Source organism: Dasypus novemcinctus, chromosome 16 (assembly GCF_030445035.2).
Source record: "Dasypus novemcinctus isolate mDasNov1 chromosome 16, mDasNov1.1.hap2, whole genome shotgun sequence".
Classification (NCBI taxonomy): domain Eukaryota; kingdom Metazoa; phylum Chordata; class Mammalia; order Cingulata; family Dasypodidae; genus Dasypus; species Dasypus novemcinctus.
In genome coordinates, this window is record NC_080688.1 from 25835203 (window position 1) to 25847357 (window position 12155).

At 36.6% G+C, this 12155-nt stretch overlaps 1 protein-coding gene across 8 annotated transcripts in view; it reads right to left on the reverse strand.

Annotated features, from left to right (window-relative positions):
• Positions 1-486: 486 nt before the first annotated feature.
• The window catches only part of TWSG1 (twisted gastrulation BMP signaling modulator 1), a 62530-nt gene continuing 50861 nt past the window's right edge, over positions 487-12155 (reverse strand). For all 8 annotated transcript variants that reach the window (XM_058277366.1, XM_058277368.2, XM_071208438.1 and 5 more), the window contains 2 exons: positions 7868-8134; positions 487-4332 (listed from right to left, as the gene is read on the reverse strand). In XM_058277366.1, coding sequence (XP_058133349.1) covers positions 4151-4332; positions 7868-8134 — 449 coding nt within the window. In that variant the 3' untranslated portion in view covers positions 487-4150. The remainder of the gene's footprint in view (positions 4333-7867; positions 8135-12155) is intronic.

Consider the following 12155-nt stretch of genomic DNA (forward strand, 5'->3'; position numbering starts at 1 on the left):
TCTTCTGGAACAGCTGCTTACTTTCAGGTCTTTCTCTGTCTCTCTGCATTTCCTCCATTTACAAAGGACTCCAGGAAGAGGCTTAAGGCCACCCTAGGCCATGCCGCACTGCAGGAACTTCATCAAAGGGTCCACTTACATTAGGTTTATCCAGAAATGGATCAGCTGTAAGAACATGATTTCCTGGGGTACGTACAGTTCCAAACCACCACACCAACCACTAACTAGCTCTGGTAAAGCCACTGGTCCCCAAAGCAAGGAAATGCTTAAGTATTTCATTTCAAAGCTTCCTCGATGTCTGAGTAAAGCATATGGAAAAGCAGAGAGCAAATTGTTAGTGATCTCGTTTCAACGCAATCTGCAGGCACATCGAGAGAGAAAAGGACATGCTTTAGCTGATCCCTAAACATTAACTTCTTTAGACAGAAATAGCAAACTTATTTTGGTATTCTGTGCTGAGATTGACAACAATAAAAACGACTCACACTTCTTTTAATTTTTATTAAAATATTTTTGTTTATAGGGACAATCAAAGAAAAATACATAATTTTACATGTGGTAAGTCATGTGAAATACAATAAACATGCACTTTTGGAATGCAGAATAGATTAAAAATCTTTAAAAGCAAACTTCTAAAATATGCCTTATTTATATTTACCTTATTTTTCAGAAAAGCTTTTCTTTCTTTTCTCCATTTTAATTTATAAATAAGTATTCACACATTCTAACATTGTATCACTTTTGCTTTCTGAAACTTTAGTTCTAAATTAATACCCTTTTCCAATTTTTAAAATCCTATGTAAATAGAGACTAGATTTCATTTGAATTATCATTTGATATGGTACCACTATAATGAATACAGTTTCAGTAACAATTAGATGTTATGGGGGGGGGGAGGAACAGAGAAAACCCACCGGCAAGCACATGTCTTGATATAGGAAAGAGTCTTTTATATGTGATCTTTTAAATATCCACTAATTTAAAATCTAGTATTTTCTGGTCTGGTGATAAAAACAAAAAGGGACTAACCTAATTTTTTATTTAGAAAAAAATTCCTAGAAGTGAACTGTGCTTGGGATGGTAATAGCAGGTCTAAATTTAGTGAGGCTCTTGGCTTCCCAAATGTTATACTTTTGAACTGGACAAAACACTATTTAAAACCTGAAAAAAACTCTGGAGTGGGAAATGGACTCTTTTGTGTTAAAGACCATATTGAATTTCTGCCCTTCCATCAATCTAGTCACAAATCAGAAATAGTAAACAAAATCTGAATATAAATGACCATTATATTTAGGGGTAACTTCTAATGGGAGAAATGGAGGGAAGAAAAAGCATAATGTAGTTAAAATATAATATGGTTCAAGAAGAACTTGTCCTCTAAGGAAAGAAAAAAAGAGATATTTTCAAATTTAATAATTAAGACCTACCAAACCCCTTTTGTAGTTAAGTGCCAGTTTAAAAATATTTGTTGTACTACTCTAATGTGTTACCATTAACTCTATCCATTTCCATACTTTTTCAGTCAAGCCAATAGAAAATTCTACATATATTAAGATCAGTACCCCTTCTCAGTCCTTATCCTATCTCCTAGTAACCTATAGTCTAGGTTTTAACTCCATGTGTTTATTCTTCGTATTTAGTTTATATTAGTGAGACCATATATTGTTTGTCCTTTTGTGTCTGGCTTATTTCACTTAGCATAATGTCCTCCAGGTTCATTCATGTTCTCATATGTGTCCCAATTTCATTTCTTCTTAACAGCAGCATAGCACTCCATCATATGTATGTACCACATTTTGTTTCTCCATTCATTGGTTGATAGACACTTGTCTATTGGGTTGTTTCCATCTTTCGGCAATTGTGAATAATGCTGCTATGAAATTCTGTAAGCAAATGTCTGTTTGCATCGCTGCTTTCCATTCTTTTGGATGTATTTCCAGCTGGTTTATAAATGGGATTGTGGCTGAAAGGGCTAGTCTAGGGAAGTAAATGTCAACTGAAAGAAAGCTAGAGAATAATCTAGGAACCAAATAACACAGTGAACCTAGAGGTGGATAAGGATTGTGGTTAATAATACAAATGCAAGAATGTTCTTCTATGAACTAGAACAAATGTACATTACTATTACAAGGTGGTAAGACTACAGCAATACATGAGAAAATTACAATTAATATAATTTAGGGACTATAGTTAACAGCAATATTTCAATATTCTTACATCAATGTCAAAGAAGGTACTTTATCAATGATAAGGATCAATAAAATAATAAGTTTGTTGGCATATTTAAGGAAATATTATTCATGTTGCCAATGAACAAGGGAAACCCCTCTATTCAGAGCTATCAAAGTGGCTGCAAATTCCTTTAAAGCTTTCTCTTTCTGAAGTTCAAGAAAATCCACAGCTCTTTAGGTATCAGTTAAGAAAGGGAGCTGAAATGTTCTCAAGGCACTTTCAAACAGAGGCCTCCTAGTTAAAGTAAGAAAAGGAGACCTTAATTTTTCTGATTAAACAAAATACATTCATGAGCTAAATTTCAACTTTGTTTTGTACCTTGATTGTAGTCATTACAGTTATTTGAAAAAGAAAGGGTATGAAGGTTTTAAATTTTATAATAGTTAATCACAATATCACATGAACTTATAACTAACTACTGTTCATATAATGAATAATACAAAATGTATTCAAGAGCATTACCTATTTATATATACTAAAATATTTAGAGTATAAATGTTCTCTAAAAAGTTACTTGTAATTCAAATATACACTAGAGATACTAGAAATTCTGTAGAGCTAAGAGTCTGTAATATAAATATTGATGCTTTAGATTCATACTTGAAGATTGGAATTTTATTACTATGAAGGGCACATAGTATTTATGCTTCTCTTAATTGAAATATTATATAAAAACAGACAGATTCTGTAGTGTATTTGGCGTTAATATGATCTTGAACAGAAATTTTTTTTAGTTTCATAAACTCCACACCCCACTATATAATTATACGTGTTCAAAAAGAACATTAGATCCAGATATAAACTTAACAAATGAAAGATTATGAAATAAAAAGAATAAATAATTCTAAGTTTGCTTCCCATCATAATTTCCAGCATTTTCCACCTTGCTTGTTCCTACTCTGAAATACTCTTCTTGTAGTTCCCCTCTATCACTTACCCATGTGAGCACTTGGCTCTGCCTTTCCTGAGCTGAGAATGGGCCTTCTGGCCTTTCAGCCGAGCTTCAGCTTTGAGCTCTGCCTGCCACGCAGCGGGGACTGGTGATTTCCCTGGTCCTCCGATTATAGTCTAATTGAGGGTTATTCCCCATTCCTAGTGTTCTCTAAGCTGGTACTGAAAGTCACAAGAAATGCTCTACCTTCCTAATTACTGAGCCTTGCAGTATACTTAATGCTGATCATAGGAGCATACTGATACTCCTGGAAAAGATTCTTCATCACTACCTAGATCAGTTCTCTAGGCAGCAGGAACAGAAGAGAATGAGAAACTTTTCCTAAAGTTTTGTCAGCACACCCATTATAGGATGGGTCCTACTACATAATTTTAAATCATCAAATATAGCCAGCATTTGCTTTCTAAAACCAACATGAAAAGGGTGAAAATAAAGGTTTTTGTGGTGATTTTTATGTGAGTTCTGAGAGATATATTTGAGCATCTACCCTATTTTTAGAACAGATAATAAAGGGTACAGTCAACAACGGCACACAACTATAAAAGTTCAGTGTTTGAGGAGTGGTACACTGAAGACATCACAGATTCCTTTACCATGCTTCTTCCAGCACTTTAAAAAACAAAAGGCTTGGGGGATGCTAGAAGAAAATGCCATCAGTCATTATGCCAGAAACCTCAGGATCTTTCAAGGAGTCCTCTATGTACTTGCTTCTTTCTATGACCAAAGTTGTACATGTATTCAAAGGAAAGGGTTTATTGCTAGTTGGCAATAAGTTCAATAAGAGTTACAGCAATATAATTTAACACATTACCACATACATCCTATTTTAAAAGCAACTCATTCTAAATTCTTTACACCTTCTTCTTAAATCACTGGCATTCTGATGCCACCAGAAGATCTCACTGAGTAACTTTTCATACCTTTGTCTCTGACAATATCGCTTTGGTTTGCATATCATTTGCTTCTTTAGAACATGCAGTTCATGCATTTGACAGTTTTACTGCCATAGTCGATGCACTCTGGGCCAATACACTCGCAGCAGGCATTATGGAACCAGCGGTACTTGGAGGCCCCCATGGACTCGCAGGATATTTTACACTGATGTATGGACATGCAGTCATCAAAATAAACCACAGTGCACATGTGTTCTGAAAAAGAAAATTAAGGATTTCACAGCAAGGAAGAGGCAAGACAGGAAATGCTTTAATAGCCAGCTGAATTTAATGAACAGTTATTTATCTTAGTTCTTTTATTGCTGCCTGTAGAGGAAACAGATGAAGTATCAGAAAAAAAGATTCCCATTTGCTAAATTCTGTTGAAAAGGAAGTCAGATCCTCCTACTCCAGATAAAGAATGGAAAGGGCTTCCTTTTCATTCCAGTTTCATTAGATTCATTCAGGCTTTAACCCAAGATTAAATTATTGGGTTTAAGAGCATTTGCTATGCTACAGAGTTTTGCTTTTTAAACTAGGCTTTTCTGGTAAGATTTCCTACAGGGAAAGAATTCTCCAGCTAAAAGATGTTTGAAAAAATACTTGTTTTAAAGTTATTCTGAGTATCTATAATAAAATAAAACAAACTTAAGTAATTCAAATGACACAAAGTGTTAGCAATGCTTGGCACCAAGAAGAATTAGCTCCTAGAAAATATTCACTCTTCTTATTAAAAGTGATTTCTAGTCAAGCATTTCAAGGCAGTTTTTTTAAAAAAGCAATTTAATTGAGACATATTCACATATCATACAATTCATCTAAAGTATACATTCAGTGGTTTTTGGTATAATCAGAGTTGTGCATTCATCCACACAAACAATATTAAAGCATTTTCATTACTCCAAAAAGAAAACCTCCTACCCCTTAGAAGTTACCATTCAATCCCTCTATTCTCCCTTTGCCATACATATCTGCTAATCTAATTCTGTCTCTATACATTTATTTATATGTACAATTTACATATATGGAGTCCAACAATATGCAGTTTTGGGCTGGTTTCTTTCACTTAGCATAATTCTCTCTCTCTTATTTTTCAATGAAAAAATAGTAGTATGTTACTATTCACTACAGTCCAGCGTTTGCTTTAGGTATATTTTTGTCAAGGAAGAAATTTTTTGCTATTTGTTTTTAACTTTTTGTGTGTGTGGTAACATATTTACAACTCAAAGTTTTCCATTTTAACCATTTTCAAATGTACATTCAGTGATGCTAATCTATTCACTACATTGTGCTACTATCACCACCATCCACTACCAAGACTTCACGACTTCAAACAGAAACTGTTACCTATTAAGTAGTAACGCATTCTCCCTTCTCCCCAGTCCCTGGTAACCTCTAATCTAATCTACTTTCTGCATCTGTGAACCAAGACCAGTTCGGATTGTTTAAATTTTCAATTCTTTTGGTGGTTAATCCCACATATCTAGCTAGAGACTAGGATATGTGTAACAAATAAAGGACAATATAAACCAGTAACAGAGAGCATATGATCAAAGGCCAAGTTATCTTACAGAGTCATTTACAGAAATGGGAAATCACTACTTGTCTGAGTAGTTAAGGGATGGCTTAATAGAAAAAGTTGGGCTTTCATTAGGAAAAGGAATTAGAAACAAAGCTACCAGGTAACAAAATAAAGAGAGCCACAAGGAAATGGGGATAGAGAGAAGATAAGCCTGATTACAGTGGACACTGGTATCAGGAAGCACCCCTGGGTAGGTAAGGTGGGACCTGCTTAAGGAGGAAAATCAGGGAGGCCAGCATAGCAGTAGACTAGACAGACTAGAAGTGGATTGCTGCAAGCAGGAAATGGGAGCATTTGAATCTCTAAGTAATTGGCACTTACAAAATTTGCTTCATCTATTTAGTCAACCAATATTTATTGAACACCTACTATGGGAAGGTCTTTGGGGACTCAAAGAATAAGACGAGAGCCCAAGGAACCTGGTAGAGAATGGCAAATCCATCAATTAAAACAAATAGAACAGCAAATGTGGGGAGAAGGAGCAGGGAATGGGTAACTCTACCTGGAAGGAAGACTACTAACTCTACTAGGAAGGCTTCAAGGAGGAGCAATTTTAATTATGACTTGAAGGAGAGCTGGAGTTTCTGGGATGGTGAAACGAAGGTGAACAGTGGCCATTCCAGACAAAGGAACTCAGTGTTGCTAAGCATGGAGGCCTTCTGGGGTTGGAGAGGTTACATGGTGCAAACTTCATAGAAAGCCTTCAAGGATCAGGAGGAAAATCACAGACGACTTTGTGGGCCACGCTAAGGAGTTGGGACTTACATCTATCAGAGGAATGACTTTGGAAGTTGGGACCTCAAAGCCACAAAAAGTCAGGAAGCTATCCAGAATTCAATCTGATATCACTTTAATACCTAAGAGTTGTATGGTCTTAAAAATCCCCAAACTAAACCGAACCAAACCAAAACAAACCCAGATTCTGCCAAGGTCAGAGATATTAGACCTAGGCAGGAATAAATATTTCAAGAGTGAAAAATGGAAACAAAAGAGAACAAACCCAATCAAGTACTGTAGCAGCCTCAGGAGGCCAAAGACTTACAAAAAGGAGGCCAGGAGTGGGATTATGCAGACTACGAGCACGGGCCTGCCTTGAGTTAGGAAGTCCTCAGCAGGCCTCAAGGGTGACCATCACTGTTACTCAAAACATTTAGCAAGTGTCCCAGCCAATAGCTTCGGTGATTAAGCAACTTCAACAGGATGAAAAAAATGGCTTTTGACCTCATGTTTTTCTTTTACTGTTGATGTGAAAAGTTCATACTACTTTTGATAGATAAGACTATAATAAAGGGCACAATGAATAGCTAAATAAAAAGGAGTGCATACCATACTATTTATGCATAATTCATTTCTGCCTTAAAGAATGACTGCAATTTTCGTAACTGTTCTATTCTCCCACAGTAAAATTGTGAGGTGCCTTTTATTTGGAAACATCAAAGAACTTTTTAAAAATTCCATGCCTTTTATATACCAACACTAAGCTATGAATTGTCCTCAATGATAAATGTTCTTCAGTGTGTTTCTCAAATTTAATTTGTACAAGTCATTCTCTCATTAAATTGTTCCCTTTCTGACCAATGACATTTGTTTGTAGAGAACTGGCTGGATTTAGTTTATACCTGGAAATAGGATGCCTGCACTACTACTAATTTGCTTGTAAAGAAATTTAGCTGATGATCTTGGCATCGTTTGTGGTACTGATGTCACTATAAAAATCTGACTTCACCAGGAGACTGTGGCTCTTACCCTATAGTACTGGCAATACTGTATTAAGTAAGCAGCACTGTGCTATCTTATGAAAAGAAAATTAAAGTCTAACCAACAAAAGTCAGAATTAGGAACAGGTTATTTATTTTCCAACACACAGCCCTATATCCATAAAATGAAGGAAATGTGACAATTTTCCAGACATGCCTCATCTATGCAGGAATCAGGTTTACTGAAAGCCAGAATTTACTTAAAATGACACAGCCTTATATCTACATTATGAAGGAAATGTGACAATTTTCCAGACATGCCTCATTTATGCAGGAATCAGGTTTACTGAAATCCAGAATTTACTTAAAATGACACAAACTGAAAAGCAAAATGTTAACCTAAAAGATCATCTTAACATCAGTTTCATAAACCAGAGAAAGTTAGGGGAAAAAATCAATTGCTGGCCATTACCTTTGTCACTAGAATAAGGTGCATGGACATTGTTGCCAGGAATAGAAACATTTTGATGGTGTGGCTGGTTCACAGTTTCCAAAAAGGAAACCAGATTCTCATGATGTGAAAGTTCTTCTGCAACAGGAAAGGAAACAATGTTCCAGTTCAACTGTGTGTCCCCTTCTGTGAGTGCCCGAAAGAGAGAAGGAATTGGCTCATGCAGCTCCTCCACAGTGCTCTTGGAAGTCGGGGGTGTGTCGCTGTAATTTCGAGGATTGCACATACCTGGGGGTGAGGGAAAATGAGAATAAAAATTTATTCTTCTCTCTGATTGTTTTATCAGCATGTTAGTTACCATCCTGCAGTCAAAGCCCCAACATATTAATATCGTGTGATTTCTAACATTATTCTTCAATATTTTCCTGGCTTTTTGGCTGAGGGGTCCTAGAAGTGAGGACACCCCATCCCAAGAGCAACGAGCACACCAAGTGCGTGATCTTGCTTTCTAAATACCATCCCCTACTAAAAGGACTCTAAGCTCCTTGGAGAAAAGGCTGATTCCAGGGCTGAGTTAGAGAAGTACAAAATGAACCTAGAATATCTTTTTGTACCAGTATATAAGGAAAAGCTAAATGAATAAAGGGATATATATAGAAAAGACATAGGCAGCACCCTGAAAGGGGCTTCCACTGGACAAACTGATGATGAACATCACAATAAATAATGAAAATAAGGGGTTAACACCACGCACAACGAGTCCTTATACTATAGGGAAAGCTCTTCTGCACGGTCCCCACCAGGCAGCCATCATGTAGGTGCTCGATTCAGATGGGAGCCATCGATGATTGGAAGACTGTGGGCAAAGGTCTGATGAGGAACAGGGTATTGATGCACTCTCTTGGAGAACTACCCACATACACTAATCAATTACAAAGGTGAAAATGGTGATGTTAGGTGGAGAAGCCTGGCAGACACCAACACGGCTGACAGAAGAGGGGTACCATCACTGGTAGGAAGGCAGACGCTGTGTGCCACCTAGTGCAACAAGAGCATCACCTCTGTGATGCTGCTGCCAAGAATGCATGCCTTGAATCTAGTCAGGACTCAACATCACATGGCTCAAGATGAGGATCGTCCTACAGAGTGAGGTCTGTACGCTAAGACTGTCAAGGAAAAGACTAAAAGATTGGTGAACCTGAAGAGACATGGTAACTAACTGCATCACATACTCCTGGAGAGGACCCTGGGCTAGAAAGGAACAAGTGACATTGCTGCGGCGGTTGGAGAAATGTGAATGGGGTTTGTGATGGGATGGTAGTGTTTTACAATGGCTTCCTGGTTTGGAGGCTGTGTGAATTACAGAGGAGAATGTCCAACAGAAAAATGCATACTGCAGTGGTTGGTGGTGATAAGATATCATGTGTAAAGCTTCCTTTCAAAAGGTTCAAAAAATGACTAATGATCACGGATTTGTGTGTGGAGAAAGAGAGACAGTCTGAGCAATGGAGCAAATGCAATAAAATGACAGTAACAGTAAAATGACAGGAATTTGTGTTAGGGAATATGAAAATCTTTTTACTCTTCTGGCAAATTTTCACTAAGTTTGCAATTATTTCAAAATGAATTATTTTTTAAAAATTTAAAAAGAGAATGTGATAGGAGAGAATTGGAAACAGCGAGTATAGAAAACTTTAAGTTTTTCAAGGATAGTTGAGAAATGAGGCAACGACTGGAATGGGATGTGGGATCAAGAGAAAAATTTTTTAAGATGGAAGAATCACAAGTATGTTCACATCGAGGAAAAGGACATGTGAGAGAAGGGACAACTGGAATTCTGCCAATATGACAGGTTAAAAAATGTATCCCAGAGTTTTCACTTCCATTTCTCATTTTTAAGTAAGTTTAAGCATCTTCTCATGTTAAAGAGCCTATGACAGACAGTATTTCCCAAAGATAGCCCCTCCCGAATATACCCTGTAGCAGTTTGATATGGTTCATGAATTTCAAAAATAGATATTGGAGTATGTTTGTAATCTGGTCTGTACCTGAGCATGATTAAATTATGATAAGGGCTTTGATTGGGCCACATCATTAGGGTGTGGGGACTCACAGATAAACGGCATGGCAAAGGACAGAGTTGAGGGGTTTTGATGTTGGAATTTTGATGCTGAAGCTTTAAGCTGGAGCCCCAGGAAGTAAGCTCAGAGAGGAAAGAGAAGCAAGCCCCACGAAGAGAGGAACCATGAGCCCAGGAAGAAGCAAGCCCCAGGAAGGGAAGAACCCAGGAAGCCTGAACCCTCACAGACATCAGCAGCCATCTTGCTCCAACATGCGAAAATAGACTTTGGTGAGGGAAGTAACTTATGCTTTATGGTCTGGTATCTGTAAGCTCCTACCCAAAATAAATACCCTTTATAAAAACCAACCAATTTCTGGTATTTTGCATCAGCACCCCTTTGGCTAATACATCTCACAAGCTTTTACAATGTGATACTAACACTCTTTGTGTCTCCTGGGAGAAGCTCTGTTGACTATCTCTGCCAGAAGTGTGCAATGGGACTTCTGAGGTTAGGTCATCAAAATGCCATGCACTTTTACATTATTTTCTTTGAATGTTTGCTCTGGGAACCCAGTTACCTCATGGTGTGGATGCAAAATGGCTACATGGAGCCATTCTGGACAGCAGCCCCAGTTGAGGTCAGAGCCACCCTGGAACTTGTGGTGCCAGCAGTCACTGCAGGTGTATGAGTGAGTAAGTCTTCCAGATTCCAGCCCACCCTGTTTCATCAGTCCAAGCCTGTGAAGCTGTCCCAGCTGACAGTGCATGGAGCAGAGATGAGCTAGTCCCACGGATCCTGCCCCAAATGTAGATTCATGGGTTAAATTAAATAAATATGGTTGTTTCAAACCACTACATTTTGGGGTGGGATATTATGTAGCAATAGTAACTGGTGCAGAGTTCTCTGAATTTCCTTCTGTAAAATTATACTTTTAAAAGCTAAGTTATGTTTCATTTTTGGTTAGCATGTATTAGGTTTAATTTCCAGTTTCTCTTCTTCTCCAGATTAAGCATGAAAAGTTAAAACACATCTATAAATTTCTACCATGTACAAATCAGAGGGGAAAACCATTTCATTTATTTTCCACATTTTGTTAGTTTAATGGTTAAATATGATCCCTTTTTTCATAAAGAAACAGACCTTAAGTGAACTAGTAAGCTTCAGGTAAAAGCTTGCTAGACAGTATTTTTCCATAGCATCGTTATAAAATTTTCATCTAGCTTCTCTGTAATTTAGATTATAACCAACGAGGCTGTCAGCAAGAACTCTTCTTATACATACTGATTTTGAACCTCCATTTCCTGCCTTAAGCACTCTTTAAATTCTGCATTCTTTCAAGCACTATGATATATCTCTGATCCTCCAATGATGTGTGGGAGGTATCCTGTTTAGGAAAAGTAACCTTTTAAGTTTTTGGAAATTCTTTAGTTGTTCATATTCATTATTCCCAATGGTTCAGTTTCTCATTGGAGAGTCACCAATTACCAGTTAGTAAAACTATTTTAGGGAGCATCTCACCATCATCCTGAAGTTTATCATTGTTACAAGTTTATCATTGATAGCTTTTCTGTAGTTGACCAAAGGTTCTCTTTTGAGCTATCATTTCATGATCATTTTTCTGACATATTTTATTTTTTGTCATTCTTTCACTAAATATTAAATATATTAAGAATCTCAAAGGAGATAGAGGCTCCAAATCATGAAACAAATGGTATCAATAGAAAGGCAAACATTTCAAATTCTTTAAGTGAATAGAATTTAGGTACTATTTCTTTCAGCAAGCCAAAATTATCTTTATCATGCTCTTGATCTAATAACTACTACTAAATACAAAAAAAAAATTTCTGATGCAACTGATCAATGCTTAATTATTTTACATAACTAACCTGTTATCACCAAATATTTTAAAAATAATGATGTGTTAAAAGTAGGGTTTACTGGAAGAAATTACATTTTGAGATAGAAATTAAGACTAAGGAAAACCCCACAAAAAATTATTACTTTCATTAATGAATGTGCATGGGAAAAATTAAAATTTTTATTTAATCAATGATTTATTTACAAATGAACATTACACTGTGATTTTTCCTTTGTAATCTTAAATATACTTACACCCCTGATTTTTACTCCACATCTCTCAATTCCCTGATTTGAAGATAAAGATACTGGTACCTTTCCCACTTTTATCTACCAGCTTCTCCCAATTTTTATACTGACAAGCTCAGTAACTACATTCTGTTACGTAC